Source organism: Cydia pomonella, chromosome 2, assembly GCF_033807575.1.
Source record: "Cydia pomonella isolate Wapato2018A chromosome 2, ilCydPomo1, whole genome shotgun sequence".
Classification (NCBI taxonomy): Eukaryota; Metazoa; Arthropoda; class Insecta; order Lepidoptera; family Tortricidae; genus Cydia; species Cydia pomonella.
Genome location: NC_084704.1, coordinates 31721126 through 31744603, shown reverse-complemented (window position 1 = coordinate 31744603; position 23478 = coordinate 31721126). Strand labels below are relative to the sequence as shown.

At 38.2% G+C, this 23478-nt stretch overlaps 1 protein-coding gene across 1 annotated transcript in view; it reads right to left on the bottom strand.

Annotated features, from left to right (window-relative positions):
- Positions 1-23077, bottom strand: part of LOC133515361 (cadherin-related tumor suppressor) — a 178276-nt gene extending 155199 nt beyond the window's left edge. Inside the window, exon 1 of the mRNA XM_061847890.1 lies at positions 17288-23077. Within this exon, the coding sequence (XP_061703874.1) occupies positions 17288-22417 (5130 nt within the window). The 5' untranslated portion in view covers positions 22418-23077. The remainder of the gene's footprint in view (positions 1-17287) is intronic.
- Positions 23078-23478: the final 401 nt, after the last annotated feature.

The following is a 23478-nucleotide window of genomic DNA, read 5'->3' as shown; positions in this document are numbered from 1 at the left end:
ATATTGGCCTTGAATAGTTCCTGGAATTTACGGATAAAGCAAGTGAAAACTACACCATATCGCACAATCAGAAAAGATTGCAAAGTATTTGCATCGTTAAATATACCATATTGATTTTGCATCCGTCAAAAGTCTGGCAAGTCCACTGTTATTTCGTACATCGATAAAACCATAACTTCACTCACAATTATGTCGTCAAGTAAAAGAAAATAACCGTTATTTTGGCTCTATGTCCATTAATAAATTATATCCAAATAGTTACATACTTTAAATCAACAAGGTCTCTGAAGCCAATTGAACGCTGAATTTACGTATAACCTGTTGATCATAAATAACTATGTATCGTATAATTATGGGCTACGCGCCAACCAAATTAAATATTTTGAACGGTCCGTTTCCTTTGGATTAGTGATGTGTCAATGCCGTGGAACAAAGCCTTTCTAAATACCGTCATCGATAATAATTGACGTTCCGTATCGATTGTTAGGTTACGAATGCGGATAAGAGAAAGTGCGTGGATATAAACTACAAAAATAAAATACATAAAATTAATGTTACATATAAAACGAATCGGTTGATAGAAGTTGAGCATATAAATGAATAGATTAAACGTATCTTACGCGAATTTTATAGATTTAAATCTTCACTCTCAGAGTAATTGGGTACAAACTACAAATACACTTGCACATTTCAATATTTATAGAAACTATAATATATATTTTTAATAACCATTGATTATAGCGCTTACTGTTGTTCTGTTATATTAAAACCTGTCTTAGAAAATTATGTAATTTCTTTTGAGAAATCGAAAACTGTCAATTTTTGTCCAAACGAATGTCATAAAGCGATTATCTTAACATATTCTTCGCTTTTTACTCCATATCTATGCAAATAAAACGTATTCCGTGTAATGTCAAAACGAACACACAAACACGCGTACTACGCGTGAGAATAAAATGCGAGATTTTATCGTTATCGATGGCGTCTCGGGGCGTCCCTAGTCACAAAATGGCGTTTAGCTGCCGGTTGCGCGAGCGCCGGCCAGCTCTCGTGCCCTCTGCAATTATTGGATGAAATGTAGGCCCTGGCACCGCCTATTATCTCGCTCTAACATTCGGTTGTTTCTACGACTAGCTAAAGTTTGGTTATAAAAGGGTGGATAGTTTGAGATTGGTTTAATTTATCCTCAAACTATAAAAATAAAAAAAATGGTTAAAATTATAAGTATACCTAGGTTTAAAATTTTAGAATATTTAGAACGATAAAACCAATTACTCTTTATTTGGAACAGCTATACAAACCCGGCTGTATTCTTAAGTCAGGATAGATATGCATATTATATATGGCAGTTGAGATATATATAAAAATCAAAACTTAAATTTTAGCTTAACAAGAGACAAATATAGAAATGTAATAATTATTATAAAACCAGTGGCTAATTAAAATAATTGAGTTATACTTATGCCATAATTTTACATAGTGAAGATTTGCTTCAAAATAAGGTAACGGTGAACGCGTGGGCGTGAAATTCTTAACATTTCACTATCGGCATTTGCATTTTACAACTTTTATCGATGTACTTAAACAAGATTCTGCTAAGGCGAGAACCGACAGCTCCATATACTAAATGTTTATCTTATGAGGCAGATATTTGAGACGTAAAGTTCTTAATGGAAATTATCATTATAGGTGTAAAGTCATTGCGTCAGCTTCAAGAGAAATGCAGAGTAAAAAACTTCCTTCCTGGCTGCATTTGTCGACTTAAACAAGGCTTTTGTTACTATTCAATATCTCACTCTTAAAATCAAAGAAATACAGCGAGGATTTGTATGTTGACAGTTTGCTCTTTGCCGATGACGCCGCGTTAACGTTACCGGAGGAGCTTCAGAGTATGACAGACAAATTTAATGCGGCGTGCAAACTCTTTTCTATGTCCAATTGTGTCAAGAAGACAGTTGTAATGGCTCAAAGCACAAATCAAGACCCAACAATACAATTGGATGTTTTGCCTCTGGAAGTTGTCAGAAATTTCTGTTACCTTGGATCAACCGTGACCAATAATCTCTCACTGTTCGTGGTTGATATTCGCATTGGTACGGCATCCACGATGTTCGGGAGGCTCAGTACAGTATGGGATAGTTAACGTATAACAATGAACACGAAGATGATTTTTTATCAGACATGTATTTTGTCCATACTCTTGTACGGTGCTGAGACTGGGACGTCGTATGTTAATCAGAAACGGAAATTGAACAACTTCCATATGCTCTGCCTTCGACGCATTTTAATAATCTCGTGGAAGGATCGAGTCACAAACGAGAAGGTACTTAACATCGTACGTTTACCCAGTATCACAGCAGTCTTGAAACAGAGACGTTAGCGCTGGGGGCACGTGCGAAGGATGGAGCCCTCTCGTTTGCCACGTAAAACTCTAAACGACCTGTTGGGCGACCAATGCTCCGTTTTAGGGATAGTGCAAAGCGAGACATGTTGTCCTTCCGGATCAATCCCACCGACTAGGAAAAGGAGGCCGAAGACCGCAACCACTGGAGGAAGACCCTGGGTGAGGGAGTAGTTACACACGATGAAGCATGGTTTAGGTACTAGGCGTGAATTAAGACACTAGCGTGCTGATTTCTCACCTCCGTCACCGAGCGTGACATTCTCCTGCCAGCTATGCGGTCGTGGCTGCCACTCTGTCATTGAACTTACTATTCATTTGAGCTTACTCAAATGACTAGTAAAACCAATGACAAGCGTCCATAAGATGGCGATACTTATATCGCAATCTTATGGACGCTGTTTGCTTCCAAAAAGAAACTGTAGGGCATCTTTAGCTACCTAACATTAGCTGTCTAGTATACCTACTCGTATTTATATGCATTAAAGGGCGCCAAATCGCGGGTAACGTAGTATCGAACTACGTTACCTCGCATTACGACCAAATGTCACATTCGAAAACTCAACCATTGTTTACCGTAGGTATTCTCGCGTAATAAAATATAACTTTGTAAGGCATTCCATACGTTGTTATTGTTATGCATGGTGGGGCAAGATACCGGTATCGGCAATAATACGAGTAAAGGCCCTGATATTCAAACTTATATTGGCTTAACAATAAAGGATACGTATGTTAGACTTAAAATATTAATAAATTAAGATCAGATTTCAGACGGCAAAATTAAATGAGAGGTAGAGAGTTCCTTTATAGAAATTAACTATCGATGCTTTTCCTACTTACTAATGATCTTTCCCAGCTTTATTTGGAAGTGTTTTCTGTAAGAATGATTATAGAGGACAGTGATTTTAAAGTAGGTAAGTTATATATAAAGTATATTTCAAATTATCGCCAGGTTACAACTGCAATTTAAATATGGAAAAGTTATGATTATTTCTTTATATAATTTATTACCATATTTGTATGGTAGAAAGCCTTTACCATGCTTCTTTGAAGATATGTATTAAGATGAATATGTCCAAAACCAAAGTTATGACGAGCATCTCCCGTAAATCGATTCCAACTATTATGGTTGGAAACGAAATACTGGAGGTCGTCGAGCAATACGAGTATCTTGGACATATTTTATCATTTGACAAAACACATCAACAGAAGGAGATCTCCCAGAGGATCCAGCTATGTTGGGCGGCTATCAATAAACTGGCGGACATCCTCAAACCCGTTAACTTTCCACAATGCCATGAAATGAAAACTCACCTCTTTATATGGTTAAGCGAGTTATCCTGCCCAGCATGACCTATGTGACGAGACGTGGACGCTCATTAAGGAAACTGTGCTTAAAATCCGAGTGGCGCAGAGAGCCATGGAGCGCGCTATGCTCGGCATCAAACTTCAAGACCGAGTGAGGAATGTCAAGATCCGACGCCGCACCAAGGTGCAAGACATGGAATATGCCATTACCAAATAAAAATGGAGCTGGGCGGGACATGTAGCCAGGCAGAGTGATGGCAGGTGGGCCAAAATGTTAACGGAATGGTGGCTGCTTTCAGACGAAAGGAGTGCCACGCGTCCGTTGGCTCGTTGGGCGGACGATATTCGGAAGATTGAGGGTTACTTCAGAATGAAATTGGCTGGGGGCCGGGATAAGTGGCGTACACGAAAAGAGGCCTATGCTCAGCAGTGGGCGATAAAAGGCTGTTATGATGATGATGACGAATTTAATAGCATAGCAAAAAAGAAATAGCATAGTGGGATGGTTATTCGGAAAGACACAATTGAAGAAAAACGCTGGCTATCAGTGAAGTTTAAAACATTCTTTCAAAATAAAGAAGTAAATTAAGTTTTTATTTTGTTTACTTATCATACTTTTAATACAAATATATTTTTACAAGCAAAACTTGGGGTGAACATGGGAAAAGCATCATAATTATATAGGAACTCCCGACCTGTTAAAATATTTATGCATAATAATTTATTAATTTTGCTTGAACTTTGGAGGAGTGGGTTGCTTGCTATTTTGGAGACCATTTTGCTAACATGCAGTACCATATAGACTGTTAAAGTTTTATGCGTTTATAAATCATCATAAATTATCATTTTTATTTCCGAGATCTCAATAAAGCTAATCAAAAGCCATTCAAATGAAAGTAAGTCAGCGTTTCTCGCCATCTCATCGCATTCGTCGACTGATCAAAGCTCAAAATCAACGCGAATGAACCGTTTGCCCCGAAATATAATGCGATATGTCAAAATTTATACCTTTAATTGTAATTTAGTACGTCGGACGCGAGAAATCAAGATGAGAGCGCGTCCCCGAAAATGAAATACATTTGTGATACGGGGAGGAGACCTCGGGCAGTGGGCACAATAACGCACTAAATTATATCAAAACATAACGCGACGGAGGTGTGCCCGCGCAGTATTAAAATGCAATAATATCTCCGCCGTGCTGTAATTCTGGCCTGTCTCAGATCACCACAGATTATCGTAAAGTATTTATTTATCCAACGTTCCCTCGGGAGGTTAGATAACATCAGGAAATCAATTTCGCCGCGAAACGTCGTGGAGGCGTAAGGTTTGCGGCCTTTAAGTTACAGGTGGCGGTAAAACGTCGATTTAAAAGCTATTGGCATTCGGAACTCAATGGTAGCGTCCGATCTATATAATTCAGGAATATTCCACATTAAACGCTTAAGAGGAAAGGAGAACTGGCGTACTATAGGCAGTGTTGGCCGAACGTTAATTCGAATCGACCATTAACCATTAGAAATTGAACCGTCATTCATAACGGACGGTTACAGTTTACAATTCAATTTGTAATGGTTGGTGGTCAATACCATTTACGTTTCGGCCAACACTGACTGTAGGTACATCCACTAATTTCGGCGATTTAAATATAAAACACTTGAGTATTACTAAAACCGCTACAACTATGTAGGGATAGCCATATGGAAACATTAATCTCAACTGAATAGTTAATTAACGAGATAATTTTGTTTGACATTCAATTTATATATAAGGTGCGTGTGCTTAATGGCAACATGCTAGAACGATCCATATTCTAAGCTCCCAATACAGAAACATAAATAAGAGAGCTACAAGCCAGCAAGCTAAAGTCCCATCACGCCGCTGCCAATGATACACAAATCATAATAAACTTCATACAAGTTTAAACTTATGGTCTACATGTCTCTATAACTACGCCTATATCCCTCGGTATATGACGTAGAAAGCAACAGACCCACTACGAACCGGTTTGGCTTCACGTGAATGCATACATATAAGCCAACCAATTAAGCGAGGTCTGTGACAGTCCGATCACTGTCCCTGCTGCGGTCTTGGGGAAAGGGGACGCGCGGAGGGCGACAGGTCGGTTGGAGGTGGTCGTTACAGTCAATAGCGATAAGAAAACAAGCACAGTCGAAGAACTGTCAAGAAACGATCTATGAAAGAATGCTTGTGACGATTACAGTCACGAGTAATGCATTACAATTTGACCTTATTTTTAGGGTTCCGTGCCTCAAAAGAAAAATACGGAACCCTTATAGTATCACTTTGTTGTCCGTCTGTCTGTCCGTCCCTCTGTCTGTCAAGACCCTTTGTCACGGGAACGCGTGGAGGAATCGAGTTGAAATTGAATGAAAATCATATACTTGACGTTAACGTAAAAAAAAAATATGGCCGTTTATGCCGCAAAAAACGTATATTTCGACACTCCCCCGTGTACTTCCCGTTGACCTAGAACTATGAAATTTGGCAAGTAATATCGTCTTACAGTACAAGTATGTAGGTATAGGGAAAAATCTGAAAACTTTAAACTTGCGAAAAATTATGATTATCAAATAAAGATAAGTTTTATTTGTACGGAATCCTCAGTGGGCGAGTTCGACTCACACTTGTCTGGTTTTTTTTTCTTAAATTGATGTGTATATAAGTATTTTAAAATATGTTTAACAGGTTTTTCATTTAAAACCATCATTCTAAGGTAGGTATTACTTTTCCGTTGAAGCGCATAAGTACAAAAAAATAAACGTACTAATAAGATACTAACCATAAATCATTGAGACTTTTAACCGCTAATATAACGAGGTATTTTAACGCCGCCGTAAGCTTTGTTAAAAAGCGGCCGGGAAAGAGTTTAAAAATTAAATATAAACAAGAATGCTGGTCAAACCAGTTAAACTGCCATATTTCTCGACATAGAAAATGGCGGCGAGTCCATCGGCCGAGATGCTATAATAGTGTCATTTTCCACCACTCTGCCGCCCACTAGTGGTATCGGGGCAAATATCTCCGTGCCTGAGATAACCTTCTAGATGTTTCATTAGTTAGATTGTCTAGATAACTTAAAACATTAACATACACTTAATACATTTACCACATAACTGACGGAACAAAACAAATTATTTTAATAAATTTGATTAAATAAAAAGTGACCCTCCAGTACCGGCCACTGCCACTAGATTTATAGAGGACTTGATCACTTTTTTTTTGTTTGATTTAAAAGTGCTTGTTGCTAGGCTTATTTGAATAAAGAATACTTTGACTTTCACTTTAGCATACTTACGACATCTATTTCAGTTTATATCTTTACCCTACAGTTTAACACATCCAGCGTTAATCACGACACGTTGTCGTTTTGCCTCTACGAAGCATTTCCTCTACATACCGGGAAACCTATGTTATCGGCTACGACGTAGCGCTACGACCTTAGCTCAGCGGTGAACGTGTTAAAAAGAGAACAATAAGGCACTCAATATTTTTTATTAGAAAAACGAACTTTTATTTACAATAACAATATATATAATGGATATATACAGAGATATTACTATAACTAACTTAGATTTTTGATAAGTTTGATATTTATTTTATGGAGTCCCTTTTATATATTATAATATTGTTTTAGATATTAAGTATTTCTTTAATTTTATTGTGTGTAGGTATAGGTTTTTGAAATGATTAATATAAACAAATCGTTACAATAAAACATATCAAATATCTTCAAACTCTGCGGATCAGAATATTTTTGTTTGTTTTCCTTTAAGACCCTGCGCACACAGAGCGGTCTAGAGTTCTGCGTTCCGCGTCCAGAGTTTTGAGTGCTCTCTGTGTGCGCGGACACTTATTTCAATAATAATATTTACTATTTTGTAACTAAAATAGTCAGCAATCTGCTGGATATGAGCTTATGCTCATAATTCCGTATGTTATGTTATACGTTTCAGAAATTAAACGAAACGGGATTTCAAGTACCTACATATACTAATAAAAAAACATGGTCAAACATTATTTGAAACATGAAACTGGAATCAATCACACAGTGTGATAATAAAGTTTTTATTTATACAAATACATTAGTACGACCACTCGACTACGTATTGGAACCGAGCATCTTTGATTTCAAGCTCATTACGGATTCGTCCCAGCCGCAGTCCATAACATTTGACAAATTAATCACTTGGTATATTGGAACCTGATATTTTAGGCGTCTCATACAATTTGTCAATGTTTAATAGCCGCCGATAATGCTTCTAATATAAATATGTTACCTATCTGCCTACGTCCCAGCTTATGTATGAGAAAATGCTTCAAAGCAGTATTTCAACTTTATCTGAGCTGTATAAACGTAATTTATGACTTTGGATTGGTATAAAAAACTGTTTGAAGTAGATTTACGTAATGAACTTAAAATTCTTGCCTAGATTTACCAGTTGTCTAATAAATTAGTTTTATTAGCGTACTCAGTTTCCCGTGGCCCGACACTTCTTTGCGAAAACTGAAATAACATTCACTGTTTGTTGAAATAAAAAGTTTGCTACAAACGTGACACCCATGTTTTCACGCAAGCACTTGCTCTATTTACTTAGTAACAGGTTCCGTAAGTCACCTGTACTTCGTCACTCGTTCATCGCGTTCTGAATGATATTAATACCACAAGGTCCTAACTATGTACCCGGTCCATACATAGTTGTTACTTTGTTAACTGGGCTCGCAGATCAGTGCGCCTGAGCACGATCTCTCACAACTCTCTCTTCGACGTAAACGATTCGATTTTCTACTCAATCTCACGGCTATTGTATAAGCCACAATTACAGGTTGCTAGGGTCAGGCTAGATTCAGACTTGAGGGCAATTAAAACTGCGCCTTTATATGAAGAATTCCTTAAAGATTGGCCACCGTATTTACTTATTTATATTAATTAAAGTAATTCCTTAAGGTATAATAGCTTAAAAACTGATAGAATCTTCTTTTGTTCATAACGAATACCAACTACTTATAAACAATATTGAAAAGTTACGAATCAAATTAAAGTTAGTGTCTGATGTTACCTTTAACTTACTTTAATATGCGAGCGCTAACTTGTTTTGTTAAGTGCAGATACTGTTTTTACTAAATATTTGTTTGATATTAGAGTTACATATTTCGCTTTTCAATGTAACATAGTTAACAAGAACACTTCTACCAATCTGGTCAAATAGGTAAACGAGATAAAAATAATATTTCTTTAATGGACAGACTATTGAACGAACTACATTCAAATGAACGTTTCAACAATTACAGAATGGGCTAATACGTCGGATGGGCCTTATTTTTGATAGTGACTACTTTATCCTTATCAATTTAATGGCTTTATTTGCGATACTATGCCAATTAAAACATCTCTCGCTTCATCTTACAATAATAAAATCCAAACAATATTGGCGAGGTTGACAGAAATATAGAGGCACGTAACGATTTGCAGCTAAGACTCTAACACCTCTGTAATTTTGTGTTTATTTTATGTTAATTGGACAGCGTGTTATTGTTATTCGAATTTTATTTCAGGTATCATCGCCATTTACGACGATAAAAAAATTCAAAATACCTCAACATTGTGGATTTTTGTACGATATGATCTGGGTGAAATTCCAATCGCATGCTTAGCGCAGACGAGTATATCGCACACTCCGACCAGTACAAAGCGCTTTTCGATTAAGTAAAGTTGTTAAGAATTGAGGTTACTTTACACTGTTTTCCCAAGAACAAGGCACACCCGAGCTCGCGCCACCAAGGATAATGCATGATCAGATTAGTTGCAAGTAAATACGAACATCACACGCCATTTAGATATCAATGAACGTGTTATGAGCCCCAAAATGCAGGCTTTGCTGAATTTTGAAGGCGAGTTATTAAGAATATGGGACTAACACATTTTATAAGACTCAAGAAAGAAATATAAGTATTCGAAAATGGACACAACAACATTTAGTTAAGTATATTATCATATGATAGGTATAACAGAAAAGCTCTTTATTGCTCCACTAGACAGTAAACTAGTAGGTGCGTATAGATAATTCGTTGAAATTGAGCTTGTTTGGGGCTTGGCTAGGAAGCTCATTCTAAAGACGGATTGCTTTAACAGCGAAAGAAGGTGTGAGAAAACCAGTATGGTGAGGGAGAACAGAGAGATTAAGAGAACGGGCAGAGCGCAGCTCGCAGCCTGGGCGGGGGGTCATAAAGTTGAAGTTACATTTGAGATATTCTAGAGTGGAGGGTTCGAATAGGAGAGGTGCTGACGAATGGGAAGCCACTTGAGCTGGCGACGGTAGCTGGATATATGATCAACCTTTCAAATTCCAAAAATGAACCGTATTCCATTGTTTACTAGTCGATCGAGTTTGTTGAGAGAATTTTGTCAAATTTTATTATAACTTACTTAATTATATGTTGATATAAAACAATTTTATTGAATTCAATCACATGATTTTTTTCTTAGTAGCCATGCAAAAAATCTAATGAAATCGGATTAATGATTATACATCATACCTACATTATTGTATTTGATACTAAGCGCGGAAACTGAAGACAATAAGTAAGTAGGCATTATCTACATCACAATTACATAATACTTATATTTGGAATTATAATTAGGTGCTAAAATTCAAACCCGATCTTAATTGGTTTTGTCTATTTTGATGGTATAAATACTCAGTATTTATCCAAAAAATTTAGAACAATTAAATTTTTGTATACCGACACGTAATCATGTAAAGTACTTATATGGCAAAATCATGCACAGCTGCCGTTTCTGTTATACCAAACTGAAGTTGTTAATTAAGAGGCCTTTCCGGTTGACAATATATTACAAGTACTTGTATTTACAAAAAGAGTAAAATAATTTTCTAACGTGGTTATCATTCTATTGCGCACCGGAGCGGCGTGTGGATCCGCATTCAATGTGAAGACGGCTTTATAATTGCAAACATTTGGTAGAAAATTATTTTTTTTTTCTAAACGTTAATGAAAAACTTTAACCCTATAAAAATAAAATAAAACCTATCAACCTCTTACAAACCTCTGTTTAATTTTGTCTTTTTCTAGCAAACAGAAATGTTAAAATGACGGATAAGGGCAAACAATTAATTATCAACAGTTTGTTAGATTTGACAAACGTTTATGAATAACGGCTTAGAAATCTAATAAACATCTCTAAAATTGTTTAATTTTTAACCCGTCGTGTAGAAGCTGATAATATATATTTATGTCTTAATTCCCCGATTAAGAAGGAAACAAACCGAATCAACTTGTCTGTTTATCACAAAGGTTAAGGTCAATGTTCTTTATGTTCATTTATTTTTTGAAAAAAAAAACCCGTGAAGTTACATTTCGCCATCGTCCGTGTACACAGTACGACATTGTACAGGTAGATTTCGGCGAGGTAAAAATGAATACATACAATACCTAAATATTTATTACTAACATAGTAAGCTACATTTTGCCTCTATCGTGATTTCACTGATTTCCCATCAGGTGAGAACAGATCAAGGTCCAACGCCGATTAGTTAGATAGGAAAAAAGTTGAATATTAATAGATTTGTCCTTTATTCTTAACCACACCGACCGGCGTGATATTGGTTACGTCACTTACGTCAGGTCAAATAATTTCTTGAAGTTTTTAAAGTGCCAAGTGCCCCATTTCCAATACAAAATGATCCCACTTAGCGGGTTCTTAGCAGTGATGTGTTTCTACATAGTAAGTAACATAGGATTCCTTTCCTTTAATCAGCCATCAAACGTAGCAAACGATCAAGGTATAGATAAAACTGAGATATATCATCCCCTTTCTTCGCTCAAGAAATACTTCCAAACACAACTCGTTTCCAAAAGGCCTCTTAAGGACAATGCATTCGTCTAATTGAGTGACAAGTTGGTGAGCCGTCGTGGTTGTGCGAGTCGTCGTGACCGGGCTCCGCTCGCGCCTATTAACGGCTGATTGAAGCGAAATCGGCTGTTGCGCAAGTATAACACCATCCTACATCCTTCGATATAGGTGCGCCATATTTGTAAATACCGTGCTCTGGTACACCTCATCCTGACATAAGTGACAATCGCCGCAATAGAATCTCAAGGGGTGATAAATTTTGATTTTGTTGTTGATTGCATGAGTCATCTAGTCGCTAGAATTTAACATAATGCCTAGAGTCAGACCAAGATAAGTTAGCAGCGATTTTGATAGCCCAGATGCTGCAAGTGTTAAGTAAACGTCATAATTTCATAAAAGTTTGACGTCTAAAACAACCCGTGAACCGTCAGGGCTATCAAAATCGCTGCTAACTTATACTCGTTTGACTTTATACATTAGCTTATACCTTATTGGATTGAGAGAGGTTTGACTTTTTTTGAGGCCTGCATGAAAATAATGGAAAACGATTTTTCCACAGAATGAAACCTAGTCAACTCCTATAATTCATTACTCTCGCTTTTAATATGTGAGTACCTACAATCAAATCAGCGTAACAAACGCGAACTTTTCTAATCACTGTCTACCTGAAATAATAAATTATAAATATGAATTTATTATGTGCCTACCTATACACATTTTTGGTCTCGATTTGCGTTATTTAATTTTGTGGTATCGCAGGGTAACTAAGGTGTCAATTTAAAACCAAAATAATTAGCTTGCTTCAACCTTTTTGCGTTCTTTGAATTTATCAATTTTATCATGCACTAAGTGCACTTCAACGACGATCAATTCATCTTCAATTTAAAAAGGCATAAACGGTATATTATAACTAACACACTTAGTTCCTATCGACGTTTCGGCTTCGGAATTATTTGTATTTAGTATCGTCAAAATGCGTCACTCTAAATCGCCGATTTACTGCCAGCAGTGTTTAACTTATTAGCGTTTCGTTTTTATCAACGGATTTATTGGTGGCCGGTCAGAACAACTTTAAATGTTGGATCAAACATTTAACCTATAGCTGTGCCTTAATGCGTTCTGAGGTGCAATGATAAGGCGTTTGGGTGGCGCGTCCTCTAAAAGTGTTATCGTAAGAAAAAAATTACTTACGTCTCCATGCCATGGGATAAAGGAAAGCCGTAATCTCTAAAAGCCATTAAGTAGTTTCCGTTCTTCTGTTTTTAATACAATGCAAGCTACATGATGGCATGTCACTTGTCAGTAGATATAGGGAGTTAACATTGTTATTGGATGGGTCATATAGTTACAGTCCGTGGTAGTTCTGACGAAATAAGTTGTTTAAGCGACTTTCAAACACGGGGTCGTGGGTCTGAACTCCGAATCCTGATTCGTTATCGTGACTTTCACGAAATGTTTGTAACAAATTGTCATCAGTAACTTGTCTATCAGTCAGATTAAACTAACTACCTTGTCGGTAAAGGAATATGTCTGTATAGAATAAGGAATACTAAGAAAACTTGCTTACATTTGCTATTGAGTTCAAATGTGTATATGTGAAATTTCCAACCTGCACTGTTAGGGTAAGGGGACTCAAGTTTGTTTCAAGTTCACCTCGGAAAGAAGCCTTTACTAATAAGCAGTAGGACGTAGATATATAGACTGATGATGATGAGTACTCGTTAGTGTAACCACCACTTTGTGCAAATCTGCGCCCTGTGAAAGCATTCTCCGTAACATTTCTCAGGCTCAGGCAGGCAAAGGATCCAAATTATATTGTTAACACGCGTATGGAATTTCGCAAAGATATTAAAGTACATTGATAGAATTTCGATGTTTGCCTCATTGATCTATTATCTATACAATTTAACGTCATTATACTACTCTAATGACCCCTTTTCCAGTTTCACCATATGGTGCTCAAGAGATTTGGGCTAATCAAACTTCGACGTTGAGATGTTTTTGATCACTGATCCCGCTTCTATATTTTCGCTCCAGCCCGCAGGTTCATTAAGGATGTCGATGCCCCCAGCCAAGTTGCATAAATCAGGTTGGGAATGCGGCGCCCTAATGCGCTTTTGGTGTCGGTTGATAGCTCACCCTTTAAGCTTTTTCCACCAATAATTTTTGTAAGTGTCCCCTTATACGGTTTAAGCGGTTTGCTGGGTACGTTCTGATGTCTGATTGTGACTGTCGATAATAGATTTGGATCGAGATTCCGCGTAGCAACTACGCGGTCCGTTTCGTCCAAGCGGAAGCAGTGACGGGTAAAGAATGTAGTATGAATGCGTGTGAAGGTAAGGCAGTACGTGGATTGTTTATGTTTTTTTGTCTAATGACAGAACTGACAGAATGGTCAAAGTTTTTCCATCGGACATGACCAGACCATTATGCAGTAAAATAAACCCAAATTGATGGAAATATCTAAAAGGCTCTAATTTTACTATTATTTTGTTTATTAAAGATTTTTTAAACGTATTTTATATTATTTGGCATCGTGTTGGGATAGAACAATCTGGATAGATAGTAGAAAGGTAAATCTACACGCAGTATACGGGCTTGACCGTTCAAGGGTATAATTACCGCCAGAGTTGGAACATAGGCTCCGCTATGTCGAATAGCAACCTTATCTGTTGCTAGAACATCCAGAAATATCTATGTAGATATTATTACCAGGCCTGACGCCTCGCTAGTCGCATCAAACACATCGTAAAAGTGCATTTTAAGTGCGCACATAATGTCAACGGTGCGGCAAACATGCACGCCACGTCCATATCGGACAAGTTTGTCAATACAAATAGTAGTAAAAAGGTTTGGCACCGACTCCACAATATAGTGTCGTATGTTATGGCTCAACAGACAAGCATTTACCTGTGACTGCCGAACACTGTACGTACCGGCAAGTTTTAATTAAATATGTACCTCTTAAAGGTAAGTATTAAAATTAGAAGATAAGATATTAAAAATTCGCCGCAAGCAAGAGTGAGCCTGTGTGTGTGACTTTCCGGCATCCCAGGGTCGATCGAACTAGTCAACCATATATCTTAATGATAGTGGCGGATCCTGGCTTAAGAGGAAGGAAATACTGTTTAAAATGCATTTTACTTATTCTTAGGCGCATTATTATGAGATTTATTAGAGGACACAGCTAGAATGAAGGATAAGACAGCACCACTTACTTTTTATTTTAACTATAAATGCGTTTCTGTCGATCGGTTTACCATAAATGCAGTGACCTCTTAAACAGTCACTTTCTTGTCAAATAAAAAACAAATGGTAGTCAGCTTATTCTTTCACTTTACTATATGGTGCTTGCGAACCCAATATGTGATATTTTTTTAAACTACACCTATAATTTCTAATAAATATTTTTTCAGAAGAATATAGTCAACACTTTAGACACGCCCTGTTTACGCAAGATGTTTAAAAAATAACGTTAATACGCAATCCTATTTTGGGAATAATACGCTGATTCTAAATCCTTATCAACCACGAGTAGTTATTTCTTTATTACGTTGTCAAATGATTGAAAAATACTAGTAAATACATAATAAATACTAAGCGCACATAATTTTACTCGAATTATTGCGGGTTAACATTTTATAGTTTCGTCCAAAGGGTCGGATTCGTAATGCGACGAGAAATTTTACGACTTCAACTCTTAGTTCTTTTACTGCCGACAAGTAAAAAGTCGCATTTGACTTTGGTTACTATAAAAGGCCCCTTTCAGTTCGAAGGTTAATCGCTTGAAGCCAGAATTGCTCGGAACGCGTGCAGCATAAACCCAACCATATTGTCAACGGTTTTAAACAATTGAATGTCATCCGGTTTTCGAAACACTTCACTCGCGTATCTAAATTTGAGATGAAAAAAACTTCAAGCCACTCTTAAGTTTTTTATGAGTCACATTTTAAAAGTTGACTCAAAATTTCAGACTTAAGCACCTAAAGCTGGGATCGGAAATCACTTTACGATAAAAACGACTTAGAATTTTAGTGTCATATGTTGACTTTCATATCGTAACAAATATTGTCATAAGTATAAGTAACAAATATTGTAGTATGTAAGTAAGTTAGTACTTATAACAATTTGATCGCCTTTATTTAAAAATAAGGTCTTTGAAACAAAATAATATCAAACAACTTAGAGAAAGAATGTGTAAATGCTTCAAAAAATAGCTTACTAGAATCTTGCTTCAGATCCATCCGCTAAAGTCTATTATGCGAATCTTGGCTATTTCACTACAGAACTCAGCAAAAGAATGCCAACTTAATGAAGAAATGGTTAAACCTTTAAGTAAGGGCAGGCACCAGAAGTCATAAACTCTCCCAACTGTATCTAACAACTTGGTTTACAAAGTTGCGGGAGAGATACGAGCGTGAAAAAAGCGATCGTTACAGCTCGGGGGTGTTTGGTCTATAAAACATTTAGAACATCTTTAGACGAGCAAAAAGGTGCTGATAAATTGTTCACTTACGCTAGGCTCTATAGCGAAACGATCCGCGGCGACCTTTTGCATTTCGTTAGCGCTTGGTGGAAACATTTAAAGAAAATTAATGCGTGTGAGCATTTTTTTTTAATTAGTGTAAATTTGAATTATAAAATGTTTATTTTCACACCTTTTGACTTCTCAATTTGACGGTTAGGTACCATATTTGATTTAGTTAAAAAGTGTGTCATTAAAGCTCGTCTTAATATTCGATAAGACCTCGAAGCACATAATTTATAAAGTTAATTTTCAGTTGGAAACATTAAAATAGAAATTTAAGCAAACGATAATGCGAGGAATAATGAAGCGATACGATTAACAGACGAAACCCGTGCTCTTCGTGTAATCTGCGGAGGTTTCAGAACGAATGTTAAGATATCGTTTCGAGGCGCGACTTATCGCTAATTTAGAACCGCGATTAGACAGCGGCCGACCGACGCTAACGAGCATTCGTTTCAAATAAATATCCCCTTATTTTCCAATGTTTTGTTTGACCGACAATTGCACAAGCTTAATTGGACTATAGTCCAATTAACATGTTACTGAGCAAAAACAATAAATGCCATCTGACGATACTTTATATTGACAAGCTCATAATTGTATAGACATAGCAAATAAATCTGCGTAACAGAACTAGACAATAATAAATAATACGGTTTTATACTTAACAACAAAAACAAAAGAACAAAAGGTAAAATCAAGATGAATCGTTATTGGATGAAGTATGAAATTTGACTTGTTCGCTAAGGTAGTGCATTTATCGTGGGGTCATAAATGGTAATCGAATGCGCTAGATCGGGTTAGCGTAGGTAATTCCTGCGTCGCTAGTCAGGGCTACATTTATTGGAGCCAATCGTAAAGTTCCCAGAACACAGTGCGTTTGTACAATCCTCATTTACGTAGGGATGTTGCCACTGAACTTATTTGCTTTAACTTGCGATGCGCCCACGCTTTGTGTGTGAACCCTGGTTCTTTCAAAATGTAAATATATTAAATTGAATTAATAAGCATGCGATTATATGTATACTGTTATTAATGAGTCACTAAGCTTTGTACAATCAACCTTAAAAGTTGATTTTTTCAAATCATGCATTTATTGTTAAAATATTCATAATTTCAGACTCTTAAGGCTGATTGTGTCTAATTTATAAAACCTTACCTTAGTTGTAGTAGTTTCCAAGGGCAATCCCGAAGACACGGCACAAATTTCCACTTCATATCTGTCAACACCAGCTTCTCGGTCTAAAGAAACAGCAGTAGACAAGATTCCTAGAGAAGAATCTATGTCGAATAGTCTGTCCACTTGTCGGCCGTCACCGGTCACATTCACTATGTAATACTCCAACCCGGACTTGTAATTGTTTGTTAAGTTCAGCACCGCCGTACCCACGGGTTCATTCTCAGCCACTGATACCGATCTCGGGTTCGTCCAAGTCACGCCTTCCAGCTCACTGCCACCCATAATCACAGTAAGGTAAGTTTCAGTACTTTTCTGTTCACTTAGCACCGCTTCGTCTGTTGCCTTGATAACAAGGTTCCACCGCGCTTCTGGCTTTGCTGGCGGATACCGAAGCGTCAGCTCGCCATTACTTCTATGCAAATCAAACAAATCATTTCCACCGTGAATCAGCTTGTAGGTCACAAGTCCGTTTGTTCCTGAATCCAGATCGCGTGCGATCACGTTCATGATGAATAATCCTCGACCGGCACTCCTTCCTAGCCTCTTGGAATTAATAACGGCGGCATTCATTGACACGAAGATGGGCGCGTTATCATTCATGTCTTCTACTATAACCGTGACCAGCTTTTCGGCAGACAGCCTGGCCGACGCAGGCTCCGCTCTGTCATACGCGACAACAGTTATGCGGAACGTGTCAATACTTTCTCTATCAATGGGCAATAAAGTATGAATGACCCCTGTTACATTATTTATAGCGAAATGTCTTTTGTTGTCGTTCGGATCTTGGTGCGTGATCGAATAATAAACTTTGCCATTCAAGCCTGAATCTGGGTCTTCTGCGGTAACTGTAACTATCGGGGTGTGCTTCGGGATCCCTTCTCTAATTTGTCGCACAATAGCTGTATTGGTGAATATGGGGGCATTGTCATTTGCATCTATTACATTAACGATGAAGGAAATGCTAGAAGATAAACTTGGGTTTCCATTATCAGTTGCAGTAATATTCAAAACATAGGACGTCAAATCTTCATAGTCCAACTGTTTATGTAAGAAAAGTTCACCTGAATAATTATCGATAAAGAAGGACTCTTTTCTATTACCTGACGTTATTGAGAATTGCACTTCTCTATTGATACCAAGATCTGCGTCTGTTGCGTGAAATTGGATTATCTTTGTATTGATTGGTTCTGTTTCTAGCACAGTCACTTTCATTTGGGTTTGTGTGAATACCGGAGCGTTATCGTTTTCATCAAGAACTTTAACGGAGATAGTCGTCGTCGCAGACAGCTGTTGGGTTTGTCCTGAATCGTGTGCTAAAATCGTTAGCTGATAACTATCGACGGTTTCTCGATCGAGGGACTTTTTGATCAACAATTGACCTGTGGCTTCATCTAACATAAAGTTACCCATATCATCCCCTCCAATGAGTCTGTAGTATATATCGCCATTAAGACCTTCGTCAGCGTCAGTTGAGTACACTCTCATTATTGAAGCTCCAACAGAAGCTCCCTCAGATACTTCTACTTTGTATGGAGTTCTCACAAACATAGGAGAATTGTCATTTACATCTGTTATGTAAATTGTAACTCTAACGGAATCAGATAGTCTTTGTTTTCCGTTGTCAGTAACTGTTACTGTTAATGTTATATAATTTTGTCCTGTATTATGTACTAAGCTTTCTCTGTCAAATGATTTCATAGTTTTGATAAATCCATTTCTAGTATCTATTCTGAAGTCATTTTGCGCCGATGAGAGGCTGAAAGTCAATTCAGCGTTACGTCCGATGTCTCGGTCAGTTGCTGTCAATTTTCCCACAAAAGTATCTTGTGGTTCATTTTCTCTAATTTTGAATACAAATGTTGTGTTTGTAAACTGTGGACTGTTATCATTTTCATCGAGTACGTGAATAACAACAGGTACTTGTGACGATCTAGTTGGCTTTCCCTGATCTGAAGCTACTATCGTTAAGGAGTAATAGTCTCGTTCTTCTCGATCTAATGGACTTTTGACATAAAGGTATCCATCAGGAAATATACCAAACTTGTTATCAGTATTCCCTTCCGCAATTTCATACAATACTAAGCCACTTGCATCAAGATCAGCATCTGTAGCAGAAATAGCGAAAAATCTAGTGTTGACAAGAGTAGATTCCAGCAAAGAAGTTTCATAAGAAGTGTGGTCGAACACGGGAGTGTGATCATTTACATCGTCTATTATTGCAGCTATGGAATGCTTAGTAGCAAGGGCAGGGCTTCCATTGTCAGTTGCTGTAACTTCGATAGGAACAATACTGCCAGGCTCGTTCGAAATAGGCTTGTTAAGATAAATTACTCCAGTGGTTTCTGATATACGAAAACTATTGTCAGGGTTGTAACTCAATGTGTAAGATACAGTTCTGTTTGAGCCAGAATCCCGGTCCGTAGCTCTAGCGAAATAAATTTCGTGACCAACAGCCATGTTTTCAGGTATATGCATTTCATCCTTATCTTCGATGAATACAGGATAGTTGTCATTTATATCCAAAACAGATATGTTTACAGTAGTAAAGCCAAATGCCACGCCGCTTTTGGCAAGTATTGTTAGATGGTAGTTAATTTTCTCTTCGCGGTCAATATTCGACTCTGTTGTAATTATTCCACTCCTTTCATCAATTTTAAATAAATTTTTAGGGTCACCCTCCAAAATATGATAAGTAATTCTTTCACTTGAAATTCGAGCACTGACCTTACCAACAAAGCGGCCGGCTTGAGGTTTTTGTGTTCCTTCATCTTCAACAATTTTAAAAGTATATCCATTATACTCTTCAAACTCAAGATTTTTACGCTGTGCCATTTTGACGATTTCTACTATAGCATCATCATAAGCTCTTCTATTGCCTTTGTCTCTGCAAGATATTTTTAATGTGTAGGCTGCAGCCGGCGCTTTGTGAAAATCTTTTTGTAAGATGACATTTCCGGTCCAAGGCTCTACGTCAAAGAATCCATCTCCGCCGCTTTCTAGCTTGTATGTCACTCTAGCGTTATCTCCCTCATCTAAGTCAAATGACTTAACCTGCAGTATAGTTGAACCTGGTGGAACATCTTCACTAATACTTTCTATATACCTTTTGGGATAGAATACCGGATCATTGTCATTTACGTCAAGAACATTCAAATAAACTGTGGCAGTGGATGACTGAGGCGGAAATCCTTGATCTTTGGCTAGAACTTGTATTTCATACAGACTAATTATTTCTCTGTCTAATTCAATTATTGTACTGAGTTGGCCAGTTAATGGATCTAGTATAAACGTTTTGGGATATTTTCTTTCGATATTTGATGGCAAGTAATATGAAACTGAGCCGTTAGTGCCCTGGTCGTAGTCCGAAGCGGTGAGAATTAAAATTTCCTTTATTGGCTTAATATTTTCATGTATGGTAGCATTAATTTCAGTCTGCGGAAAAGAAGGCGCCTCGTCATTTTCATCTAAGATAGTTATTTTGAGTCTTGTGAATGCCCATTTAGGATTTGGTCCACCATCCCTAGCAGAGACATTAAGTTCTACAGTACCTTGTATTTCACGATCTAGAATAGATCTCGTTGTTACTAATCCAGTCAAATGGTCTATGAAAAACCATTGCTGTTGATTTCCATCATAGAAATCGTAATATATTTCTGCATTAACCCCTGTATCTTCATCTGTAGCCGTAATACCAGCAATGTACGTACCAGGAGGTGCGAGTTCGCTCAAAATAGCAGAATATTCTGATTTCTCGAAAACTGGTTCATGGTCGTTAACATCATTAACATGAATAACTAAGAATGAGGTAGCAGTTCTTGGAGGACTACCTTTATCAGTAGCAACAACAGTTAAATTGTACTTACTGATCTCTTCTCTGTCAAGCACACCATTAACGTGAACTATATAAACACTGGAGGTATTCTCAAGCCGGAAATGGTTTAGCTCGTTACCAGCTGTAATTTTAACACTTGTTATCCCATTGAAACCCGCGTCTAAGTCAGTTACAGTAATGGCGGCGACTAAAGAGCCATTCTTAGCGTTTTCATCGACTGTGGCAAAGTTGGCTGTGGGTGGTACGTAGGTAAAGGTAATGACGGGGTCGTGATCATTTGCGTCGATAAGATTGACTGTAACGTACGTTCTCGCGTCTTGCCGAGGTACCCCGTGGTCCCGCGCAATGATTGTCAGCACACAAGTCATATTGCACGTCATATTACTGCAATACTTTGGGCAATTTAGCTTCTTAGCAGTCGTTATCACTCCGGACTCGGGGTCCACCGCAAACTGCTTCTCGGTATCCGTCACTTCGTATGTTATTTTACAGTTGTCACCTAAATCACTGTCAGTTGCTGTCACTTTTAAAACAGTGGTTCCGGGCGGCACGCTCTCGTTTAGCGACACTGAAAAGTCACTTTGATCGAATATCGGTGGATTATCGTTTACGTCTAAAATTGTTACATTCACTTGTAGATACCCGTATTTAGGCGGACTACCGCCGTCGCGTGCCGATATGTTCAATATGTAGAAATCGTTAGTTTCCCTATCAAGTCGGCCGGTGGTTTCTAGGTGTAGGTAGGACGTTTGTCCACTCGGATTGACAGTAACATTGAGACGAAACTTTCCTTCACTGTCACCATCGACGATCCTGTAGTCGTTAGCGATCCCATTCTCTCCCAGATCCTTGTCAGTGGCCGCATCGAGCAGCAGCTTGGTGCCGGCTGCGGCGCTCTCGGAGAAGGCCACAGCTATACTCGGTTCCGGGAACTCCGGGTAGTTGTCATTCACGTCCGTCACTCGCAGCCTGACCTCTATCGGGTACGTCGGCTGACTGGACAGCACTACGAAGGCATAGCGATCGACTGCCTCCCTGTCCAGAATCACATTAGTTCTGATCTCTCCAGTGACAGGGTCGAGGACAAACTCCTTAGGGGGTTCATTGAAGCGGTACGTGAAGCCGGGTTTGGTGGGGATCTTGCCGACGAGTGTGCCGGGCGGCTGGTCCTCGGGCACGCGGAGGTCGACGCCGGTGTCGACAGCCCGCGACTGCATCTGCTCCGCCGCCGCCGACGCCGCGAGCGCCAGCAGCAGCACCACAACGCTCATCATCATGATATCAACAAAAACATTATCGGCGAAAGCGCTCCGTCCTGTTCGCACACTAGCGCGCTCGCTCGCCTCAGGTATGCAACATGGCCGCGACCTGCGCGCACGAATATCTCACGGAAAGTGCGACCCGCCTGCGCCTACGCGCTTCGTAAACACACGTGACACGCACTGCACTACAATCCTTCACACACAGAACAATCTTTCACTGAACTTTAGGTATCTTTGAGTTTTTAATTCAATCACGGTCTGTCATAACTTTGGAGTTATGTTTATGTCGGTGTGTCAGCTGGTCGCGAGGCAGCGCGGCATGCGGGTCGCGTCGCGGTCGGCGCGGCACTGGCGGGCGGAGGCTTTCACGCCGCCCCTCCCCCGCAGCTTTCAAAGCTCCGCTGCGTGATGATGATGCTAAGATAACGGCCACCGAACGATTCTACTGCTTATTGTATGATACCAGTCATTCCGAGAAGCTCGCATACGGCACAGGTAGGCCGAAAAAACAAAGTTAACCATGGTTCTGGCTCAGGTAAATTAAGAAATATTAAGTTATTGCCGTCATTATGGATGCACGACTCATAGGGTTTTTATGTATGTCTAAACGTGACTCAATCATGATTTTAAAGTATTATGCAATTGCTATTTTCAAGAATACTCTTACAAATAGTTAGCGTTTTAATAGGTATTGATAACAGATATTTCTTGTTTAATTATTAATATAGAAATTCGCATTTAAAAAATCTTGTATCATTTTTGCTGGCAAAATGAATGACTCTTAGGGAATTAGTATTAACTTTATACGTTTCATCTTTAGGTATATAATTATGTAAAGGTATATTGTACGTGAATATTATAATTATGTATGCTATGATACGTATGTTTGTTGTTGTAGTACCCACAATCTCTCTGTTTTTCCTTAAGATTAACTACTAGAGAATGCCTTATGGCATTAAGTCAGTCTTGTGTAAGGTTTTCTTTTGTGAAATAAAGGTTAGGTTGAGAAAATAAATTAAACCTTTAATTTTTTACCGCTGTAATTAGTTTGAGCCGAAATATTACAGCTTTTCTAA